This window comes from Mytilus trossulus, chromosome 7, assembly GCF_036588685.1.
Source record: "Mytilus trossulus isolate FHL-02 chromosome 7, PNRI_Mtr1.1.1.hap1, whole genome shotgun sequence".
In the NCBI taxonomy this organism is placed as follows: domain Eukaryota; kingdom Metazoa; phylum Mollusca; class Bivalvia; order Mytilida; family Mytilidae; genus Mytilus; species Mytilus trossulus.
The window spans coordinates 9434480-9461311 of record NC_086379.1 but is presented as its reverse complement, the minus strand read 5'-3'; the positions used below and the strand labels follow the sequence as shown (position 1 = coordinate 9461311).

The window sequence follows — 26832 nt, the reverse complement described above, 5'->3', positions numbered from 1 at the left end:
ACTGCTACCAGCCGGTTGGATATTGAATATCGAATAACGAATTACGAACCGGCTGCTAACTTCACATACATTCATAAGTTGGGGTCTAATATGGCAAATAGTTATTAGAATACACGCATTTTGTGAATATAGAATCGGAATTTGTTTTTATGTGTGTGGATGCAGTTTCATATTGTGTTGTAATTTTATTTTTTTTAAGATTCAATTTATATATTTTATTTTCGTACTACACAATCATGCATGCACATGTTCGTCAGTCAAATATAGTGATTAACCTTACCCTTTTCAGAAGATCATGTTCTGGTTTTGTCATTTATCTTTACTGTTATATAATTGTGCCTTTTATCAATAAACTTGAATTGTTAAATATGTATTGGTCGATAAACGAGTCAGATTCATTCTGCTTTCCTTTCATATAAAAGCAACCTGATATAATTTACATAGTTAAGCTTGACTAAGGGCGTCTTTATTGACAAAATCAGTTCAATTATTTCCCATAAACTAATTTAATCAACTGAAGAAGACACTTTAAGAGTTCAAAAAGTGGCAAAAATCTTTCATCAGATGGACCTGTGCAGGAACAGGTAGTACAATGTATCAGGCTTGTGTATGCAATGTTTTTTGGTCTTAATGAATTATTATATATAAAAATTAACGACAGTCTGAGTGCTAAAAAATATAAAATATAAAAAAAATAAAAAAATTACACAGCAACCAAGAAAAAGGAAAACACTTTATTCTATTTTAGTTACATTGAGGAAGTTCACTTCCAATTCAAAGCTGCATTGCTTTCTATATTAAATTCCTAATTTGTAAGCAGGCACAGCTCATTTGTTTTGATACGTTCAAAAATAGTGACAATCATCGCATGCCAAAGCAATATTCAATAACGTCTTGTACTGAATTAAAAACCAGACATACCTTGCATATAAGACAGAACTTCATATCTGACAAACAGACAAAATGTAGCCTCTTTTTGTAATTTCTTGCATTTTTCATTTTTTCAAAATTACAAGTAAAAGGTGTTCTACAATTATCACAAGATATTCAGGTTTTATATGTAATAATTAAACAAATTTCGCTAAAAACAAGACATTTTTATTTCTGAGGTTCACTGCATAACACCTTATTCAAGTGAATGCAATATTTTGCACCAAAACTTAAAAAAATGAACCCTATGATCTTAGGTTAATCAAATATTCAGGTTAACATTGAACCTTATAATTTTGATTTCACAAAAGCTTTTTCAACATTTGATGTGTGTAATGAGCTAATTTTATAATCAATCAGTTCAGATAACATGCAATGTTAAATATGAATTTTTCATCATGTCAATACAGTTATTCTTCTGAGAAAAATTATATTGCATGATCCAAAGAAATTATATAAAAAATCTCGGATATTATTGAATTGATAACAATAAATTCTCCTTTTATTTCGTAAATTAATTACTGACAGGGCAAATAAGGTTTAGTCAAAATAAGGCACCAATCAATCGACCCCTCTCCCCCCCCCCCCCCAAAAAAAAATAAAATAAAATAAAAATAAAAGCTATAAAGAATAACCGACAATTGCAATTCCGTACCCGTGTTGCATATTAAGACTAAGCTAGCTCTTAATGACGACTTAGTAATTCGAACGACTAGGGTACTCAATTGGTCAATTGTGGATCGTTAAAACGATTTAGCCTAATTGTGATAACGATTAACTTAGTCTTGATAATGAGTTAGCATAGTCGGTGAAACAAACTATACAATCGTGATAACGAACTAAACAACACATTAAACCGAAATGACTTCAGTATCCTTTTGCACAGGTAACACACTTTTGTTTACCTTTTTAACTTTTTAGAAATACATAATGATTGCTAAAATCCTTGTGTATTTTGCAATATCAGCATTGGATGATATATTGGCTCTCAATAATGACGACTTCAGTATGTATACTATAGCAATTTATCCTGTTGCAATTACTTTAAATAAAACTAATACTAGCAATGACCACTGCCCTTTCCTCCATCTTGATATCATTGTATGTCATTAACGGGAAGCTTAATACAGAAAAATAATAATAAAAGAGATGAATTTTCATTTCCTATCACTAATTATCCATTTTTAGATGGTGACGTTCCCTTGTCACCATCTCATGGTTTTTATATATCTCAACTTGTACGATTCACTCGTGTATGTAACAACGTATTAGATTTTAGCGAGAGAAATTTATATATTATTGAAAAATTATTACACCAGGGTTTTCTATATCACAAACTAGTCAAAACATTAACTAAATTTTATCATCGGTATAATGAAATAATTGGTAAATATAACTCAACATTTAGACATCTTATACGTTCAGGTATTTCACATCCTATCTTTTATGGTAATATTCTTTACAAAGCACAAAAATGTCAGTATTCACCTCAAAAGCTAACAAAATCTTTAAACAGACTTATTAAGAAAGGAAATAGTTACGATACTGTTGTCAGGTCATTAAAGATTGCATATTTTGGCTTTAATATTGATTTATTTATAGGGTCTTTGCATCGGAATTAAACACATTTATTCTAAAACCAGTTACTGTTGTTGGCATGACACGGTTATGTTTTTCTGATATATTTCATGATGGTATAATACTAAATACCTAACAGGAGGGATTGTGTCTGATATTCATATGATGAAGACATAATCGTTCAATCAGTTTAATTGAGGTTTGGAGCTGGCATGTCAGTAACTACTAGTAGTCTGTTGTTATTTATGTATTATTGTCATTTTGTTGTCTAGCCTGCGACTTTAGTTGCAGAAAGCTTGACATAGGCATAGTGATCCGGCGGCGGCGGTGTTAGCTCACTTCTTAAAAGCTGGATGCTTCATACTTTGTATATAGATGCCTCATGTTACTAAGTTTCCGTCAGTCATATGTCCAATGTCCATGACCTCATTTTCATGGTTCAATGACTACTTGAAAAACGTTAAGATTTTTTGTAATGTTTAATTCTCTCTTATATAAATATTAGGATAACTATATTTGGTATGTGCGTACATTTTTTTTTACCTTGCAAGGTCCATCTGCCCGTCAGACAGTTTTCACTTGAACTCGACCTCATTTCATGGATAGGTGAACAAAGTTAAGTTTTGGTGGTCAAGGCCATAATTCAGATACTATAAGCAATAGGTCTTGTATATTTGGTGTATGGAAGGACTGTAAGTTGTCATCTGACCGTGACCTCATTTTCATGGTTCAGTGGTTATAGTTATGTTTTTGTGTTTTGGTCTGTTTTTCCTATACTGTATGCAATAGGTCTACTCTATTTGGTGTATGGAATGATTGTAAGGTGTACATGTCTAGCTGGCATGTGTCATCTAACCTTGACCTCATTTTCATGGTTCTAATTCTATATGGAATTGGTCAACTATATTTGGTATATGGAAATATTTTATGATCTAATTGTCAGTTGAGCACGTTTTATTTAATCATGACCTCCTTTTCATGGTTCATTGCTCAGTGTTAAGTTTTTGTGTTTTGGTCTGTTTTTCTTAATCTATAAGCAATACATGCAATAGGTCAACTATATTTGTTTTATGGAAGAATTGTTAGCTGTACATGTCTGCCTGGCATTGTCCATCTGACCTTGACCTTATTTTATATGGTTCATTGGTCAGTGCTTAGTTTTCTTGGTGAATGTTAAGTTTATGTGACAGTGTAATAAAGCTTTATATTTAGGACTATCTACATAATATCAATGATTAGTAAAGAAGGCGAGACATTTCAGCGTGTGCACTCTTGTTTATTTTCTTTTAATTTTCATTTTCTGACATCGGACTCGGACTTCTCTAAAACTGAGTTTTACTGTGCGTAATGTTGTGCCTTTGTTTTTCTACATTAACCAGAGGTATAGGGAGAGGGTTGGTATATCCCAAAAAAACATGTTCAACCCCGCCGGAATTTTGCGCCTGTCCTAACTGAGGAGCCTCTCTTGTATGATTTTTACGTTTAGTTTTTTGTGTATAATTCGGAGTTTAGTACTATGACATCCATTATCACTGAACTGGTATACATATTTGTTTTGGTGCCTGCTGAAGGACGTCTCTGGGTGGGAGAGTTTCTCGCTACATTAAAGACACATTTGTGGCCTTTGGCTGCTGTCTGCTCTACGGTCGGGTTGTTGTGGCTTTGACACATTCCCCTTTTCAATTTTCAATTTTTACAATATATAACTCATACTGTCTAGCTCGAATGTATACAATATACAACTCTTGAATGAAACAATAATGTATAAATCATATTGTCTAACTATGAAACAAACATATCTTATACTTACGGTTCTGTTTGTTTAGCTCCTGTACGATGAAAGCATGCTGATTTTGATTCCGAATTGTGACTAGTCCACCATTTGCAATAGACTCACATTTAGATTTAGCAGCATCGAAATTTAAGATATCGTTATACATTTTTACACATAAATTGGTTTTTCTGTTGTAAGTATGGTCATCTGGACAATTTGCTGAAAAAAAATAAGACATCTTTTTAAGGGCATACGATACAGTTTTGAACCTATATTTACAAGTTATTGAAAATTTGCATATAGGCTATTTTTTTTTAGTAAAATGAGATCGAAATTTTGTATATTTGCTCAAAATTCAGATTTGTGTCCGTATTTTCTTTTTTGAAAGAAAGACATAACTTTTTTAGTTTTAAACGATTAACACAAATTGTTTTTTGTTAAATAATCGGTAATTTCTGTATTTTATAAGTATCATTAAAAGTTATACAATTTTTTTCAGAAATAACTATATATTTATCAAATGTTCATGATGAGAGGAAAAAAACGTAATTTTGTTATGCAAGTTTATCAAAATTTAAAAAAAAATGCGCTATAATTGCTGTTTTAAAAAACATAGCGGTCCATGCACTCGTTTTCAAATTAAATCAGTTTGAATGATAAAAAATCAGTCGAAAAATGCATCTTTTCCAGATATGTCATAGTTTGACGTCGCGAAAATAACATTTTACGTTAGCTAAGTAAATGTACTGTACTATAAGTAAGATACTGTCATTATGAAAACCAGCGTGCTACCAAATTATGTGTTGATCATTTATTTTTATGTAGTGTTCGAAAATTTTGAATGTTATTTTTTTCATAAATTTATTTATTTTGGTTTAGGCCGCAATATTATTATTTTCTGTATTTATTTCTACTTCTTAAAATATAACAAGATGATGATGCAATTTCATCATACATGATCATACATATAAGTGCAACCCTATATATACAACCAAGTCAATAGTCATGATCACGTGATTTAAATTAGATACATTATGACCTTCAAATGTTGGTCTGATTATTCATAAAGCATTAAATGTGAGAAACAGAAAGTCAGCACAGTGCGATTTGTCAGGAAAGAGAATGTTTTACGTAAAACGTGTTATACTTTTGTGTGATATTGAATTTATATTACATACAGAATGAACGTTGGAACTTGTTTCTCAATAGATAGCTATGCCATAGACTGATAACGGTGTCTGCAATGGATAAGAACAATACACCCGTTACCTGATTAACTTTGTATAGTTCCATTAACAAACCTCATCTTTACGACTGAAACTATCAAGACAACATTATATGCAATTATAGTTTACGATCGTAAAGTTAAAACAGTATTATACAAATAAATTGAAGTTAGTGAACAATTTTAGTGAACAACTGTCAAGGCCTTTGTAAACCATCTCCATAAAAATATTATAAATAATAATAATGTAGATTTTTGGCCGAAATTGCAGCATTTAAGACCTTTCTGATATTTATAACTTTGGCACGAACGCATAAACGTCACGCACGCTGTTCCTACAATCCCAATGATTTAAAACAAAATCTTCATAATTTCCTCCGCAAAACAAAATAAAATATTAACAAACACTAAACACTATAAAAACTAAGTTAGTATATGTTTTCCAATATGTTCTTAAAGCTCTTGGTCATATGCTTAGTAATATCTAGAATATTTGAGGATTAAAACAACAAAGCTATGTGAAAAACACGGATGTCCAACGTTACATTTTTTAACAACTGTTTTATCTCTTAATTTTAGTGATCCTATTTCTTATTCTCTGATCTTCCCGAAACTTGGTAGAAGCAACGAAGTGTGTCAATTCTTGGAACATTAAAGCCGTTCTTTTGTCGAATTTTGTTTGATTCGTTGGCTGCATATTAAGCTGGGATAAGAAAAATGTCCAATGACGTTTTTCGTTGACTTAACGGCTAAAAGGTATTTTTATAAGTAAACATAGCTAAACATGTCTGAAAAATGTGAGACAATTATAACATCTCCCGAAAGACAAACATTTGCCTCATTGTTCGTGAGTTCAATAATTGTAGATTCTATGAAACCATCTCTAAACAGTTGTTTTTCAAGCGGTAGCCATTTTGTTCAAGTTGATATTTCATTTTCCAAGCAATTAATGCAGGTTTTTTACCTGATATTTCAATAAGTAATTTAAAATTTACCAAAACAAAAGTTAGATACACGAAAAGAACATAAAGTCTAGATTCTTTATTTATTGACTGCATGTCTTACAAGTAAAATGCTACAAAACATTACAAAACGGTAGCCATTTTGTTCAAACGTCGAAAAATCTAAACAAACGCTTTGATTCGACGTTACATGTGCAAAATTTGTTCCATTGTATATTTAAAACGAATCGCGTGGTGAAATATATAAAAAAAAAATGTGTCCAAAGTACACGGATGCCCCACTTGCACTATCCTTTTCCATGTTCCATGGACCATGAAATTGGGTAATAATCTAATTTGGCATTAAAATTGTAATTTAATGTTTATGTTTGTATTGTTCACATGTGCTTCAATATTTTATGTAATTGTTTATATATTCTCTGTAACTATGTAACTTGTAGTTTATGAGAAATAAAATTCATTCATTCATTCAAAATTAGTAAGATCATACTATAGGGAACATATGTACTAAGTTTCAAGTTGATTGGACTTCAGCTTCATCAAAAACTACCTTGACCAAAAACTTTAACCTGAAACTCCCACTTTCATTTTCTATGTTCAGTGGACCATGAAATTGGAGTCAAAAGTATAATTTGGCTTTAAAATTAGAAAGATCATATCATAAGCAACAAGTGTACTAAGTTTCAACTTGATTGGACTTCAGCCTCATCAAAAACTACCTTGACCAAAAAATTTAACCTGAACGGACGAACGGACGCACAGACGGACGCACAGACGGACGGACGAACGAACGGAGCCACAGACCAGAAAACATAATGCCCCTCTACTATCGTAGGTGGGGCATAAAAATTGCTTGTTGTCGAAAAAAACACCCCACGGTGCATGTTGTGCATGAAACGAAGGTAACTGAAAAACTTATCGGAAACAGCGACAACAACATTTTCATTGAATTAATGCATATTATACGGACGATTCAGGAGAAGATTAGTACATTTTAAAAGCAAGCAATTTCAATTGATTGGGACAATAATTTTCAAGAACGGGTTATTATAATTTTATCTAATGATTGTATTTCTACAAGTTATGTGTCAAGCAAATTTATAATACAATTTACAAACCTGCTCGTGCATTTTTTATTTACAATTTGTTATTCAATGCAAAATAGTTATCTAAGAAACCTGGGACGATCTCATTTCACAAAGGATTTTTATTGTCTACTTATTGTACCTCGAACTTATTTACCCAGTGTAGGTCTTTAAGTTGAGGTTCAATTTACTTAAAGTTAATCGGCCATGACTAATTAGATACGCACGCGTAAAATCAGGGGGTCCAACATACGATTGGGGAAAACACCCATCAAAATACCATAATTTGCAATTTAAAAAATTATTTGATTCAAAGTGCGTTTGGTTGCTTAAATTTCCCCTATCAGTAATCAGGCGGTATTTTGTTGAAATAATAACCTGTCCCGAACTGAGAGATGTTGGCTGCAATGGGAATTTATTTATAAAAAAAAGTCCATATCTCATTTACTTATAGTGGCCGTTATTGATTGTAAATTCATGACGTTTTGTTTATGGCATTCGTCTATCGTGGAGAAATAGCTTAACTTACGAGTTCGATCATTATGGTTCAAATCTATGCTATTACGGTAAACAGTTTTACCTCTAGCGAACGCTCTGCCTTATTGTAAAAAGTGCCACTCTAAATTTGTTAGCATTTGCTTCAGATTGATCCACTTTAAATCTAGTCGTGAATATGCATGACATATTTGCCACTGGACACAAAGGAGCAATAAATTAATCATCCAAACGGCATCAATAAGAAATACTAACAGTTTTGTTTTTCACTCATTTTTTTAATGTTAATATACACAGTCACGTATATTGTAGTATAGCGTTTTGTTTATATTATAAGATTCAGGATTTTGGATTAAAATCAATAGACCAAAACTTATCTGTATTAGTGATCTATTTTTACACCTAATATCAGTATTGTTAAAACTTTTGACACTGAAGAAGGCCATTTGTTGAGCCGAAATATTTGTCAACACGATTAAAAAACAACATTTTCGTATAATAACATCTTACATGTATATCAGTACCGTTGTGCAAAATTTTAGACTGATATAATTTTTTCCTTATCTGCATAGTATCGTCTATCCTATACGATCCGGTTCATAGTAAATTTGCTGGTTGATCCTTTTTATAGACTTATATATATATATATATATACAACTCGTCTAAACATCAACCCAACAATGTTAGATCTGTAAATTTGCTTTCGCAAATTTTTTGTTCTTCCCTCGCCGGGATTCGAACCCATGCTACTGTGACATCGTGACACCAAATCGCCTGCACTGAAGCCATCCCGCTAGACCGCACGACCACCTGGGCTCTACAATAATAGAGTTTTTGCTGGCCGTGTGTTACCTTTCCTCGTCAGTTTTAATCTAGCGGCGTACTACAGTACATGATATATAAGGCATGGAGATGTTATTGTTACAGATCAGCTCAATTATCTATAGTAAAGGATCCTACAAATTAATGTAAGATACAGTCACAGAAAATAATTATATTCATAAGTACGTCTGAGTCAATGACAACTCTACAACAGATTTATCCATCGGATCGTCATCAATGATGGTGATACATGGCTGTGTACATAATGTATATACAACTCGTCTAAACATCAACCCAACAATGTTAGATCTGTAAGATATATATATACGAGTCTAAATTGAAAACTACGTGTAAACCTATGATTGCGTTGGATAAAAACCGCAATTTTTATACGTGTGCATGTAAAACAAATTTCGTTGTAGAAGGGTCTAAATACAGCACAAACAACATTTTCTAAAAGACCAAAAAAGTGAAAAAGTTTATTTAAACAAAACGCATTTGACTAACAGGTCGAACAACTGATGTTCTTTAACCCTGCTGACTGCCATTGGCGATTGCCAAATAAAATTAATCACAAGATGTAACAAAATGGATCCTAATATAAATTTTATACTAAACAGAAAAAAAATTAATATAAATAACTATATATATATAAATATATATATATTTATAATTTCATTCGTTTAAACGGGCAGTGCATTAGAGTGAAATTAATTTCTCCTGGGTGTTTCATCATATGTAGCATAGAGAACGTAATGTTTTCCCGCTTCAAAATTATTTTCGCGGTATTTTATTGCCTATGTTATCATTCAGCACGACATCGTCAATCTGAGCAGTCGAATTTTCTTGGTACGCTGCCTATCTTGAATTTGACAATGAACCCAGATTCTCCATTACTTGAGGAATCTCCTGCATGGTGTTTCACAACAGGACATTTTCAACACTAGTAAACAACAATTAAAGTTTCAACAGCAGCTCTTTCGAGAACCTCATCCCGGTTGTATATGCCTTTTTCCCGTTATATTGCAACATGTCCAGCATGAGCGGAAGTCAGTCTTAAAGTTTCAGGAAGGAGCCTGCTATGGTTGTGGATAACCAATATTTGAGGAATAGATGCCTATTCAACTCGAAAGCAGTCTATGGTCCAAATCAGGAATTATTTATATAAGATGAGTATTTAAATATTTATATTAGTAGTCAATCGAGTGCACATTTTTCTCACACACGACTACATTGAATATGAACAAGGTCAGTCTAAAATTATCGTCAGAGATAGATTATAGAGATATATTGATTTTTGGTATAACATTGGTTGTCATGATTTCATTACCGACAATTTAAATACCGATACCATTTTACACGCTTATAAATACTCTTTTATAAAAAATTTTACTACACGGCTGTCCGTTTGTTTACAAAACATTATTCTGCTATTACATACAGTGACCTTGTTTTATAAACTATTGAAGATCTTTTTGTTTAGAGGACTTATTATTGAATGTACTGATGTAAACCATTGGTTTGCTTATTCACTTGCCACCACTTGCTACCTCTGTTCTAAGCAATGGTAATCAAAGTTTTAATTTTAGATATATATTGTAGGTCATGTCATTTACATCTATGGAAAACACCTTTGTGAAATTTGAAGATATCTTGGTAGATATGCAATCTAATTAAACATATTTTTATTGTTTTACGTTTAACATTCAGCTTATCGCCAGATAGGCATATATACGATCTGCATTCTGATCATCTTGGTTTTTACTGAACATATGACGAGGTATAATAGTTAAGACTACTACTAGTAATCCTTGGATGGAAGTTCATATATATTTGTATTCTCGTTCTCCTTTTTGGGATGAAGTTTTGCTTAATATATATTTACTGAAGTTACGTGACCACTAATTAGATTGATGTGCATGATAAGAAATTTAAATTTTATGTATATAGATTTATGGATTTGTCACCGATTCTGATATTAACGTGTGTACAGATTTTGCCACCTGAGTTAGACAAGACCTTATTGATCAAAGTGGTTGTAACCACATGGTCTCCCAGTTATACATTGACATATTTGGTTACTTAAGTATTTCATTGATACAGACAAAGCTATCATAAGCATAACCGGTTGAGAGACTCATAACTGTTTGATACCATAAAACAAGTTAAACTATCTTCAGAATATTGAGGTTAATTTTATGGGAGAACTGTAGCTTCCGTTGGTCAAATTATATCCATTTCGTATTTATGTTATAGGAATGTGGCTATACTATGATTGAATCATTAGTTTTGATGTTATATCAGCCTATATGAATCTAGTATTGGACTTTCAGTTCAGTAAGATTATTGCTCAAGGTATGTGTCATGAATACGATGTATACCATAGTTCTATTTGGAAGAACTTACGGCTGTTAAATATATATGGCTTCTTGGACGGATTTTATGAGAGATAAACGCATTGATGGTTTACAGATAACCAAAACTTTTTGTTATTGTTTATATAAGGGCAGTATGAAGCCTTACTTGCAGATATTGCGTATGTCATTTTTGTGACTTGTTAGAAGCACAATTAAGTCTTGTTCTTAGAGGTTGAATGGATACCTAGGGCATAGATAAAATTGCAGACTATATAAGTCGTATCATATATACTGATGACTGCCGTTTTTCAGTACATAATTTTGAATATTTGGATTCCCTGTTTGGGTCCTCATGAAATTAATTGGTTTGTTAGTGATCATAACCATCGATTACCTGTATTTTACTACAGGTATTGGAATGTACATTCATGTTTATTGATGCGTTTACTATCTATTGGCAAGGTTTTAAATGGGTGGTATGTTCCCACAGTTTGCCTATTATTGAAAGTCCTTATGTATACATGCAGCAGTGTAAGGCATATTTTACTATTATTTTACCATTTGAGGAGATCGGCGTATTATTAGCCGTTTTTATATATCAAAGGAGATAGAATAATTTATCAGAAGGTATAAATGGGTGGTATGCTCCCCCAGTTTGCCTATTATTGAAAGTCCTTATGTATACATGTACAAGGCATATAGAACTATTATTTTACCTTTGTGGAGATCGGCGTTTTACTGGCCGTTTTTATGTCCCAAAGAAGATAGATTAATTGATCAGAAGGTATAAATGGGTGGTATGTTCCCCCAGTTTGCCTATTATTGAAAGTCCTTATGTATACATGTACAAGGCATATAGAACTTTTATTTTACCTTTGTGGAGATCGGCGTTTTACTGGCCGTTTTTATGTCCCAAAGGAGATATATTTATTGATCAGGTGTTGGGTTTACATTACCTACTAACAAAGCTAATTTTTTATTTGGTAGAGGGAATAAATCGGCTTTTGGTATATGGATTTACCATTTACGGTGTTGGCTATTAGAATGGAGTTTAGGGTGACATTAAATTAACTAGTATTAACTTGGTGATAGTTTTCATGTATTGGGGTAATTTTTATTGCATATGCTTTATTGTAATTTTTCATTTTATTGGTGTATAATGTATTGTATTGATGAACTATTTGAAAACTTGGAAGGAACCACATATCAATTTAAATTTATGTTATTTCATATGTTTTTTCCAGGTGTTCAGAAACGATATTGCTTTGTCTAGTCCTGTATGTATCTGCATACTATAGTATAGAGGGGTGCACTCGATTACTGGTGTAGATTCTACAACAGATTCTCAATTAGTGAAATATGTTTTTGAGGATGTTGAAAAGAAATTAGGCCCACAAATCTGGAAGGAAGAGCCGATGAGTTATTACAGGATGCGTATAATAATTTATTTTGTGTATATAATCGTTTTACACAACGTACCATTGGTTTATTATTGTGAAAAACGCACAAATTTGCGTCCAGTCCTAATTTGGAATTATATATGCATAGAGTAGCATTTAAACTGATTAAAATTTGTATTCATTGAGGAATTGTCACAAGTGAAAGAACTTTTTGTTTTTCGTTCAACAAATTAGCCTTTAAACTATACAAGGATGAGGGAATTTACTTTGATGCAATTTTCTCCATTTGTTACCGATATAAAAGCATACGGATTATATAGTTTACGATCTTGTGGTGCTATTACCGCTGCAAGGTTTGGTTTTTCAGATAGACTTTTTAAACGTCATGGACGTTGGAAGTCGGAAACTTCAAAGGATGGCTATGTGAAAGAAGATTTATCAAAACGTAGGATTGTTTCTCAGAATTTGGGAAATGAATATCTTTTTTGTTTTATTTACATTTGGACTATATAATTTTGCATACATAGTACTAAATAGCTTCCCGTTCTTTGGGTTCAGCATCGGCGTTGTCGTGCGACTATCCACTTTACAAAGTCTTTGGTATTTATTATAGCCTTTTATTGCGTTTATATGCAGAGTGTGTACATATATATACTTGGATATTTGGTACAAGTATTGGTTATACTTGGATATTTGGTACAAGTATTGATTATACTTGGATATTTTGTACAAGTATTGATTATACTTGTTTATTTGGTGCAAGTATTAGTTTTATGTCTACATTGATGGGTGGTTTATACCAGGAGAATTATAATTTCATTCGTTTAAACGGGCAGTGCATTAGAGTGAAATTAATTTCTCCTGGGTGTTTCATCATATGTAGCATAGAGGGCGTAATGTTTTCCCGCTTCAAAATTATTTTCGCGGTATTTTATTGCCTATGTTATCATTCAGCACGACATCGTCAATCTGAGCAGTCGAATTTTCTTGGTAAATTTTAATTCTGGTTAAAGTTTATTAAGCTTTTTATTTGGAGAGTTGTTTGTGTCGATACTGATGTTTGAGTTATATATTAAATGTGTAGATATATATGTATGTATTGAGATTATTTATCATTAAATATAGAGCATCGGCGTTGTCGTGCGACTATCCACTTTACAAAGTCTTTGGTATTTATTATAGCCTTTTATTGCGTTTATATGCAGAGTGTGTACATATATATACTTGGATATTTGGTACAAGTATTGGTTATACTTGGATATTTGGTACAAGTATTGATTATACTTGGATATTTTGTACAAGTATTGATTATACTTGTTTATTTGGTGCAAGTATTAGTTTTATGTCTACATTGATGGGTGGTTTATACCAGGAGAACTACAGATCTAACATTGTTGGGTTGATAATTAGACGAGTTGTATATACATAATGTACACAGCCATGTATCACCATCGTTGCTGGTGATCCGATGGATAAATCTGTTGTAGAGTTGTTATTGACTCAGACGTACTTATAAATATAATTATTTTCTGTGATTGTATCTTATATGACAGTTCTTGTCCATTCGTTTTTGATGCGTTTTTTTTTATTTGAATTAGCCATGTGATTATGGACTTTCCGAATTGATTTTCCTCTAAGTTCAGTATTTTTGTGATTTTACTTTTTACATTAATTTGTAGGATCCTTTAAGTTAGATAAATGAGCTGATCTGTAACAAAAACATCTCCATGCCTTACATATCATATACTGTAGTCCGCCGCTAGATTAAAACTGACGAGGAAAGGTAACACGGGGCCACTGAAGGCTTTATTATTGTGAGGCCAAGGTGGTCGTGGGGTCTAGCGGGACAGCTACAGTGTAGGCGAGTTGATGTCACGATATCACAGTAGCATGGGTTCGAATCCCGGCGAGGGAAGAACAAAAAATTTGCGAAAGCAAATTTACAGATCAAACATTGTTGGGTTGATGTTTAGATGAGTTGTATATACATTATGTACACAGCAGCCATGCATCACCTTCACTGCTGGTAATCCGATGAATAAATCTGTTATGGAGTTGTCACTGGGTCAGACGTACTTATATATATATATTATATATATTATGTTTTTGTGTATATTTTATTCATTTGAAGATTTTTTTTTAAATTTATAATAGATCACAAATATCGGTTTTTATAATATTCGGAAATTCATTAGATAATGTCACTCAGTATAATTTTTTTGAGATATCATAAAAATAACGGCGTGCAGTATCACTTGACTATCAGACGTTTGTGATCGACCTTTTAAAATATAGTTTACAACGACTAAAAATCCAAAGAAAAAGATAGAGAATTCTGTAAAACCTGAAATAAGGTAAAAAAAATGACCAGAAAAGCAGTAAAGATGAAAGAGAAAAAGAAATTGCCAAGCAAGTAAAAAATAACCTGAAAAAGTTCTGGCATTATGTCAAATGAAAAACTAAAACTAGAACTGGAGTATCCGATCTCGTCATGAACACACAAGATGGTAATAATGTATTAACAACCAACGACAAAGAAAAGGCAGAAACACTTTCGAGTTTCTTTGCCAGCGTCTTTACGAAGGAGGATTATGGAGACATTCCAAAACTTAGAGACAAACTGTCAAGGAAGCCATGAATTATCTCGTAATTAAACAGGAGAATGCTCAAAAACGCATGAAAAACATGAACATAAATAAATCATAAGGACCCGATAATATTCATCCTAGACTATAACATGACATGTGTGATGCCACAATAACTATAATTTTCAATACGTCGCTGAAAGAAAAAACTATACCTCAAGACTGGAAAAAAGGATGTATTACAGCCATATTCAAGAAGGGCAATCGAAAACAGGCATCAAATTACAGGCCAGTAAGCTTAACGTGCATACTTTGTAAACTGTTAGAAACATTCGTAAGAGACCATATGGTGTCACACATGAGGCTAAATAAACTATTTAGTGATTACCAGTTAGGATTTTTACCAGGAAGGTCGACTACATTACAGCTACTACATGTTCTCGAAAAATGGACTAAGATTCTCGATAATGAAGGTTCCATAGATACTAAATACCTTGATTTCATGAAGGCATTTGATACTGTCCCCCACAAACGACTGATTGGAAAATTAAAGAGTTACGGACTAGCAGAAGAGATAATATCATGGTTAACATCATTCCTTAGTGGTAGAAAACAACAAGTACGTGTTCTACGGCAACTACTCAGAATTCAAACAAGTAACACGCAGCATACATCAAGACATACTGGGTCCAATATTGTTTGTCATATACATAAATGATCTACCAGAAATGCTCGACTCAGATTGCTACATGTTTGCTGGTGATACCAAAGTCTTTCGACAAATATAAACAACAGATGATAGTGATGCACTTCAAACATACTAATCTCATCTAGAAACTTGGTCAAATACTTGGTTGTTAAGATTCCACCCAGATAAATGTAAAGTTCTAACAACAGGGAAACAACATGATAACAACCACAAATACAACACCACACCAGAACATGTTGACAAAGAAAATGACATAGGAGTAACCATTGATAACAAAGTAAATTTCGAACAACATATGAATGAAAAGATAAATAAAGCCAATAGTTGTATGGGACTAATAAGACGAACATTTACCTGTCTCAATTAGTAATTTTTCTTATTGCTGTATAAAGCAGTAGCAAGACCAAACCTTGAATTATACCAAATGCTATATAGAGCCCATTCAAAGTTAAAGATATAACAGCAATTGAAAATGTTCAAAGGCGAGCAACGAAACTGATACCAACATTGCAAGATCTAGAGTATGAAGAACGGTTGAAGAAGCATGAGAGGTGATATGATAGAAGCTTACAAATTAACATCTGGAATATACGACGAAGCGTTACCTAACTTACTCACATACAACACCACTTCTGCAACTAGAGGACACAACAAAAAAACTGACTATCCAAAGATGCAATAAAAATATAAGATCTAACCTCTTTACATAACGAATTGCACCAATATGGAACAGCTTACCCAGCAATGTTGTAAATGCACCAACTATACAGACATTTGAAAGCCGCCTAGATAAATTTTGGACAAGTGGTGACATGAAATATAACAATAGAGCAAAAGCTGACACAGGAACCGGAACCGAAACAAGTCAGCAAATAACTGAAGATCTGAGCATAATGGAGTGATTCAGCGCTCAGTTACAGACTATGCAAGACTATGTAAGCTGACTACGAATCAAATTTGTCAAAATATACAAATCAATGAGATAAAATTTTCATTTTTATTTACTCTTCGAATCTAAGTTTTTAATATGATTTTTATTTCATTCTGACCTTAATATGCTTTTGTGCTTGGTGGGAAATGATCTTATAGTAGATATTCTGACTTGTACCATATACTGGAATTTATAACACTTAGTAAAGAACAAAATGTCAATTGTTCCTATTAGATATTTGAATTCTAATTTGTACTAAGATGATTTTAGATCTTACTTAATACAAATTTGCGATATACCATACATATTAGTAACTGACTTTCGTCATTTTAAATTATGCACCACATTTTTTTATATGTTATCTCGAAAAGACAGCAAAACTTTTACAGTCATTCTCTATAGTTTAATTCTAAATTCAATTTTAAGCCGAAGTAAATCATGATAAAAAAAACGTTGATCACGTCAATGTCACATGACAAAATAATGTCTATGAGCTGATAGGCAGTGCATCCAAAATTAAACTATAACAAGACATAATATAACTATTGTATAATACTATTATAAACCTATTGTGTTTAGAAAACTACCGCAATTTCTCACAACCACTTTGACAGTTATCAACACATGTCAGTTTTCTTGACTTTTGCATCCATTCACGTCACAGAAAGATAGAAATCGACAGCTTAGCATTTATTTCATTGAATTTCTGTAAAACACTTGGTGAGATATTATAAAAAAAATATAAATCTTTTGTTAGACTTTAATCACCCGACAACCCATCACTATTATCTTAATCACAGCAGCATCAATTCAATACATTGATCGAATCAAATAAACAAAAACTGCAGTTAAATTTACATTGATGCAACAACACAATACTTTTATCTGAAATCATATAATACAGAATCATGCCACTTTAGCTTTATCCGTAATTATTCTCCATTAAATAATATAACATGCACTGAAGACACTGGTACTTAAGGATTTGTTTTAGACTTAAATTTCTACTAACATGTGAGGAACCAAACAGAATAGAATTATGATTTAATGAGAATTGTTAAGTTCTTGTATAAACTTTTTGGTGAGTATTCAGACGGGTTTAAAATACTTAAACTTAAATAATCTTTTCTGAAACTGATTACCTAGAAGTTTCTTACTTTAAACTGCTTTCTTTACGTTACTTTGTTATGTTGTTTGATTTTAAGATAATCAGATAACATTATACTTAAGAAGAATCGTTTCTCAGTAGAATAAAGACAATTTAAGTGTGCTTTTCTGGATTTAATGAACGTGTCTTTTATGACAGTATGGCAAGCCGTTTTACTATTTATTCTAATTTTAAGATATCTCATATAATATATAAGATGTCTCATATAATATATAAGATATCTTATAAACTTTATAAGATATCTTATAAACTTTATAAGATATCTTACAAACTTTATAAGATATCTTTTATACTTTAAAAGATATCTTTATAAGTATATAAGATATCTTATAAAGAAAATTATATGACCTATCTTATAAATTATATAAGATATCTTATTAACTTTATAAGATATCTTATAAACTTTATAAAATATCTTATACACTTTAATAAGATATCTTGTATACTTATAAGATATCTTATATACTTATAAGATATCTTATATACTTATAAGATATCTTATATAGTTTATAAGATATCTCATATAATTTATAAGATATCTCATATAATTTTCTTTAAACGATATCTTATATATTATATGAGATATCTTATATACAAATTATTAATAAGACAGCTTTTTAAGTTTATAAGATATCTTATAAAAACTGGAATATATTAGATATCTTATATATTATATGAGATATCTTATAAATTATAAGTAATATCTTATATGGTATACAAGATATCTTATAAAGTTAAGAAGATATATTATTAAGTATATAAGATATCTTATAAAGAAAATAATATAAGATATCTTATAAAGAAAATTATATGAGATATCTTATAAATCATATAATATATCTTATATACTTCATTAGATATCTTCTAAAAGTTATAAGATATCTTATTAAGTATATAAGATATATTATAAAGTATATAAGATATCTTGTAAAGTATATAAGATATCTTATAAATATTTTTTATACTTTATAACATATCTCATATAGTTTATAGGATATTTTATAAATGAAATTATATGAGATATCTTATAAACTATACAAGATATCTTATAAATAATTTTTATATAAGATATCTTTTAAAACATATGAGATATCTCACATAATATATCGTATAAATAAAATTATATGAGATATCTTATAAAGTTTATTAGATATCTTGAAGTTAGAATAAATAGTAAAACGGCTTGCCATAGTTTTCACTTCACTGCAGTTATACAAACACTTGAACTTGCAGTGAGGTTTGATCTTTCTCCGTGTTGTATGTCTCACTTTGAATTATAAGGATGAAAAACAAAAACAGTACAGCGTGTGTATGTATTTTGTGTTCTGGTTAAATATATACTATGCCCCATCCATTAATTTAATATCGTTTACTTTTAACAGAATGATTGTCCATAAAGTACACGTTTACTTTGTTTTTATTACACTTTAATAGACATTTTCTACTCTATAGTTAGAGAAAGACACTTGGCATTAAATGGTAATTTAGGTCCATGTTGTAAATACACGATAAAAATCTCGAAAGAGAAATGATGCCGGGCCAGTTATAATTTCCTGTATCTTTTGATGAATAGACTTACACGGGGGAGGACAGTTATAATTTCCTGTATCTTTTGATGAATAGACTAACACGGGGCGAAAATAAAATGAATTTGAAAGTAGTTATCAAAGTCAAGAGCACAGTATAATAGTTTTGCCCAATATTTATTGAAAATCAGGGCTTAATTTAATCTAACTGAAATATTTACAGAGAAACAAAATTTTAATATATAAAGCAAGAGTCACAGGAATTTATAAAAGTTATTGAATGTTCTTTTACTTACCACGATTTGATTTTAACTTTAAACAGTAAATTAACAGACCGTTAGCATTATGATGTCTGTTCTTTCTTTTTTACAGTCAGTATCTTTTTTCACAGGGAGGAGAAACGTGTATTTAGTTCGTCAGTGTTCATGTTCGAATTAATTGTTATACATTTGTCAGTTTGAGGACTGTTATACCTTTCTATGCAGTATAAAATTGTTGCTTGTCGTTTAAGGCCTTACGATATCCAAGAGTTTCTGTTTCTAACTTCTACATCATTTGGTCTGTAGTTGATAGTTGGCTCATTGGAAATCATACCACCTCTTTTTTTCTATTTATATATAGAATCAAATTCATAAAAGTGTGGACGAGACCATTCGTTGAATGGGTTAGATTAGGTCTGATACGCCTAATTAATTCGTTGTTTTTACAAGGAACATTGAAAATAACGGGGTCACCAAAGGTTTCTGAACGTCCGAATACAAATTGCAAGTAACTCGATGACAAAATTACTGCAGGTGTATCTCAGTGGCGTATTGATTATTGAAGATATTTTGACATTCTTCACCGACAAAAGACAGTCAAATGATTTAACATACCGCACGTTCTTTTAACATTAGATTAGAATTTCACTAGATTCAATAGTAGTAATGAATGTGTAATCAATAATCTTTTTCGGACTAAAAAGCTATTTTAATCGGTTATCAAAGGTACCAGGATTATAATTTAGTACGTCAGACGCGCGTTTCGTCTACATAAGAATCATCACTGACGCTCATATCAAAATATTTAAAAAGCCAAACAATTACAAAGTTGAAGAGCATTGAGGATCCAAAATTCCATAAAGTTGTACCAAAACAAAAGCTAAGGTAATCTATGCCTGGGATAAGAAAATCCTTAGTTTTTCGAAAAAGATCAAAGTTTTGTAAACAGAAAGTTTATCAAAATGACCACATTATTGATATTCATGTCAACACATTAGTGTTAACACATTAGTGTTGACTACTGGGCTGGTGATACTCTCGGGGACGAAACGTCCACCAGCAGTGGCGCCGACCCAATGGTGTAAATAGTTATCAAAGGTACCAGGATTATAATTTAGGACGCCAAACGCGCGTTTCGTCTACATAAGACTCATCAGTGACGCTTATATCAAAATATTTAAAAAGCCAAACAATTACAAAGTTGACGAGCATTGAGGATCCGAAATACCAAAAAGTTGTACCAAAAACGGCTGAGGTTATCTATGCCTGGGATAAGAAAATCCTTAGTTTTTCGAAAAATTCAAAGTTTCGTAAACAGAAAATTTATGAAAATGACCATATTATTGATATTCAAGTCAACACTGAAGTGTTGACTACTGGGCTGGTGATACCTTCGGGGACGAAACGTCCACCAGCAGTGGCATCGACCCAGTAGTGTAAATAGTTATCAGAGGTACCAGGATTATAATTTAGCACGCCAGACGCGCGTTTCGTCTACATAAGACTCATCAGTGACGCTCATACAAAATATTTAACAGCTAAACAATTACAAAGTTGAAGAGCCATGAGGATCCAAAATTCCAAAAAGTGGTACCAAAAACGACTAAGGTAATCTATGCCTTGGAAAATCCTTAGTTTTTCGAAAAATTCAAAGTTTTGAAAACAGAAAATTTATCAAAATGACCACATTATTGATATGCATGTCAACACTGAAGTGTTGACTACTGGGCTGGTGATACCCTCATGGACGAAACGTCCACCAGCAGTGGCATCAACCCAGTGGTGTAAATAGTAATCAAAGATAAATTTTCGCTTTCTAAAATTTGTACTGGTTATTCGTATCTTTAAATTTTTATCTTGTCTGATAGTATTCATATTTTAACGAATACACGATAACTTTAAATCATGGTGCAGAAAAAAAAAAGATATTTGCGTACTGTCTTTTTTGTACTTATATAGGACTGTTAAAAGCTACATGTATTTGAACCTAGCTACAACTTGATTTTATTTTATGAGATAGTTATCTTTGAAATAAATATCTAAATAAAATTAATTGTTGAATAAATTTATTTACTGGAAAGCTAGAATTCAAATTAGTTGGTCCAACGTTCTACTGATATAATTTATTTACTTTTGTGTGTGTGGGGGGGGGGGGGAGGGGTATTTAGTTCGTTTCTTATGAACAATTATGAACAATATTTTTCAATCTTTTTGCTGTAATTCATTTAATTCTTATTGAGATTAATTAATTTTGTTAACCTTTTTTCTGTTATAATTGAGGACCGATTAAGAAGTACATGTATGTATCCCTCCAAAACATAAAAACATACCTAAGACGGGTACATGTATCATTCATTGCCATACTAAGGTTCCAAACTCTGTTTTTCAGTGACCTACAACTCAGTTATTGTTCCTTACATTGTATCTACGTTTAATAAAGTTTGTATGTTAAGATTAAAATGGGCAAACTGGGCATTTGACCCACTATCCCACTGAATGATATGCGAGTCACAATGTATGTGTTTACAACAGTTTATAACTGCATGACATACAACATAAATTTTATGCAGCGGATACAGAATGCATCTTTATTCATTTTCTTCATTTGTGTTTACATATATGGCTCAAAATAAGAATCGACAAATTTAACTTGTAACTACTTTTCTATAATTTAAATGATACGGTAAGATTAAAACATAATCATTACGGTTGCACACACGGTTATGAGACTACCTCGCAAGTTAAAGGTGAATCATTCGGTAAAAATGAAAACATAATCATTACTTGTTGTCCACACTTTTATGAGGCTACCTATACTCTGTTTTTTCATGTTTTTGTTATATTAGTTAAACTGTTTGACGAATGATGGAATGAAAGCTCGTTAGTAGTATGTCTGTATTAGATACGTTAATAAATAAAAGTACACAACCACATTTCGATTTCTCGGTTGCCAAACCTACTTCAACTTATTATGCCATTAATGTAAATTGATTTATCTACTCAATGGTGTATGACACGACTACTATTGTTGTCGGGATAATTCGAAGCAGGCATCAGAAGCATGTCGACATGATTTTTTTTTTGTATACCGACGCCAAATTGGAAATACTAAGTCCGCACTGATTGATTTATTGTAAAAACTAATTCTTTAAAAACTGTCAGCTTTTCTCTGCATGGTAATTATCATCTTTATTGTAAATTCTTTAAGTATTATGTGACATAAACCCTGTGTGAGCTCTGTCTTATGGTCTAATGTGTCAGGAGTTTCTATTTTTAAAACTCAGATTTTCCAATTCTATTGATATCATTCAGACTCTCTCTCTTGACTTAAAACGTATGAAATGAAATAAGGTCAGACGTTTGTTTCCAAATTGGCGTCGGTAATCCAAATAATTACGATTGCCATACTTGGGTAGGATTGCTACGGATGGTTCCGACAACAAAAGTAGGTGTGTTAAGTTCCTTGTGCTATATTAAGGTATATAGAGTTTTTTTCCTGTACAAAACCATCTTTGACAAATTACACAAACACCTATGATTTTACCATTAAATAGAAAAAGCCGCGGTTTCCATCAATATATTGACAATACAATATGTCATCTTCTCTTCACGTTTTGTAAATATCTTCATTGGAAAACAAATGTGTAAATAATCGTTCAAATAAATGATTCAAATACTTGTTAAAGTGCACACATGCAAGTGTAATAATACAAATACATAAGTAGAAAATGGTAATTAAAAAATCTAAAGTTTAACAAAACTGTTTCTATTTAAACAATGAATCGGAAGGGTAGGAGTTGGTTGCAAACGATTGTTAACTCATCACAAACATTTAGTTAACAAGAAACTTTCACTTATCAATATCAATATATTTCAACAAACAAAAATGACAAATGGTTGCAAAATAGGATTTGACATTTAAACATCTGAGAAGCCTAACTTTAAAGTATGTTAAGAGGAAATCATTTATATATAGTATCATTAACTATTAGCTATGAGCGTACGTGCGATAAGATTTTATTTTAAAAACATTTCCTATATTTCATGTTCATAATATTCATATTCATACCTGGTCGAAAAAAGTAATACTCTGTTCCAATGACGGTAATACCTTCTTCAGTGGTTTTAAGTAGGAACGGAGTTGCTAAACATGACTTGTCTGCATCAGAAAAGAAAAAGGCGCCACATCGTTCATCGTCTGTGCACGTGACCGAACATTTTAAACGACTACGAACAGTCTTTTGCCATACAAAGCCTGTCGACAATGTTAAATTATTGTAAGTTTCATCTTGAGTCCATATCATTTCACGTACTTCTGCAAATAAAAAAACATTTTTTTTCGTGATTTTCTTACTTTTTAAAGTATAAATTATAATAATGAAATTTCTACAATCCACCAAAGAAAAATATCTAAATCATTCAATTCATGCACAGTTGGGTACTCGTGATTTGATTTACTACATGTGGAATTTAATGGCATACATTCTATTTAAAAACAATGATTGCAACCACAACAACAACAATAATAACTAGATTTGTAATTGCTAGCAAAAACGGATGGCACCCATCCCCCATTTCCAGGTGAGCGGCAGCCATTTTGAAAATTCAAAATTCAAAAAGCGCATCTTCACATGGAAAGTATCATTTTTGTAAAGTTTTTAAGTTTTTGACTTGTTTGCTGTTTCCATGGTTACGGTAGCCATTTTGAAAATTCCAACTTCAAAATGAAACTCTGCCCATGCCAGTTACCATTTCTGTAAAGTGTCATCTAGTTTGCAGCATTTTGATTACTTTTAAAATTTTGGACATTTTTGCTGCATCCATGATTACAGTGGATCATTCCAAAATTCTAAAAGCAGACATCTCATTGCCACATATCATGTTATATATCAGTACTGATTCATTGACTTTGGTGAAATACTCTTTAAGAAAATGCTGATTTTATGTATTTTCCCTTAGGGTCCATGTTAAACTTACCCCCAGTCTTCATGACAACGGCGGCCATTTTGAAGTATGCAAATATCGTCTTGGCATCTTGGCATATTGGGTAACATTTTCATAAAGTTTCATCTAGTGTTGTTTTATAACGAAAGAGTTAGAAATTTTGATATGTTAGCTGCTTCCATGGTAACGGCAGCCATTTTGAAAAATCAAAGTTCAAAATGCAGCAAAGGCCGTGTCAGTTACTGTTTTTGTCAAGTTTAGTCCTGTTTGGAACACTTGAAATATTTTCGGATTTTTGCTTTTTCCATGGAAACGGCAAAGTAAGTAAGAAAAACTTAATTTGGATTCGGCATATTGACAAACACTACAAACATAGCCTCTAATAGATTTTCACCAAATATAAAAACATATGCAATAAAAAATAAAACAAGGCATGCAGCATGCAAAATAAATAATAAAAGCAGCAATGAAAAATAACTCTAAGCAATAGCATATACATGTATCTTGCGAAGCCATGCATTCCAAAGTCAGGTGCACAACTTCACATGCTGATCAACATTATGGTATAGTTCCATGAACATTGGCACATTTAATTACAAGACCGTGCGTGGACAAAATGTGTGGAAGAAGATTAAGGGAAAAAATCGTAGAATAACAATACGTCACCCCGACTCCGTTGAGGGTGCCATAATGATCTTAACAATAAAAATATGGAGTTGTTGAGATAACAGCAAATCGTATCAAATCAAGCTGTTGAATAGGGGTTAACAATTGCCTTCAAACAAATACAAATGATTTACAATATGTAATGCGTCGATTCAGTTCACGAAACATACTCCACTTAACGTTTTGTCAAAATGTAAGAAATGGGCGAACATCATCATTTACGAACAATGACGTCTATAAGGAGTGGACTGAGACTTCAGCTGTTGAAATAATTCAATTTTGCTGTTATAAGTTTCTCGTCTGCTGCTACAGATTTTGCCAAAAAAAGACAAATGTGTAAATATCTTAACTGATGTGCAATTACACCATTGTGTTGCACTTTGTGAATACAGCAGTTTCACAAACCACATCTCTTTCATGGAGATAAAAAGTTTGATTTGTTTCCGGACTGGTTCCTAGATATGATCTCTATGTACCTTATCATAGAGACATAACTTTGGAATGTTACCAGTATACATGAACATAATTAGCGGCCGCCTTTCATTCTGAGGTAGACCGAAAGTGAAGGTAGGGGTAATGCATAGTTTTAGTATATGTTCAAACTCATAGAAATGTTGGACATATACATTTGAAAATATGGTACTTATGAGCGTTCCATTCTAGGATATATAATTGTTTTTCGATATTTCATAGTATGGGAAATTGCATTTTCTATATTCACAGAAATGCAATATCTAAGGAGTTGACTGATGAAATGGCCATGTTAACTTATCAATAGAATTCATCTATGTTTCAACTATAATAGATATTTGTTTTCCTAAATTTATTTTGTGATAGAATATAGATTTTCTATATATCTAGTATTTTTTTAAGTCAAAAGGCAAAAATGGCAAAAAATATTTCTATAAGAAGTCGTCTGGCAGCTTTGTCAGCCTTGTCAGGAGGTAGACATTACTACTTTTTATCAATTTGTATCATTGTTTAAACTCGATGAGTGTGACCAAGTTTGGTTTGATTTTGCCATTAGTTTTAATGGCGATTTTGTTTAATGTAAACGGACGACGACGGACGGCATATAAACTATAGATTTAATCACTGATACAGGTGGTAATATATTTCTCCTCACGAAAAAGTTATTAAGTTTTAGTATTTTGAGCTTTTTATATAATTAGGATTTAAAAACATTAACGGTACCAATTTTCCTGCACCAAATGCGCATTTCGACAATGATGCTCGTGTCCAAAATATTTGAATTCCAAAGCTTATATAAAAGGTGAAGAGCTATAAATCCAAAAGGTCCAAAAAGTATAGCCAAATCTGTGAAAGGAATCAAAGCTTTGCCTGAGGGAGATAAATTCTTTAATTTATAATAATTTGTAACATTTTGTAACAGCAAATTTTAATAACACAAAAAA

The 26832-nt window shown here is 31.8% G+C and overlaps 2 protein-coding genes across 2 annotated transcripts in view; one reads left to right on the top strand and one right to left on the bottom strand.

The window, feature by feature from the left end:
* Positions 1–26832, top strand: part of LOC134724603 (prostaglandin reductase-3-like) — a 219608-nt gene that overhangs the window by 135722 nt on the left and 57054 nt on the right. The window lies entirely within an intron of this gene.
* Positions 1–26832, bottom strand: part of LOC134726811 (alpha-N-acetylgalactosamine-specific lectin-like) — a 29071-nt gene that overhangs the window by 783 nt on the left and 1456 nt on the right. The window contains exons 2-3 of the mRNA XM_063591222.1: positions 23877–24122; positions 4319–4501 (exon numbers count right to left, since the gene is read on the bottom strand). Of these exons, the coding sequence (XP_063447292.1) occupies positions 4319–4501; positions 23877–24122 (429 nt within the window). The remainder of the gene's footprint in view (positions 1–4318; positions 4502–23876; positions 24123–26832) is intronic.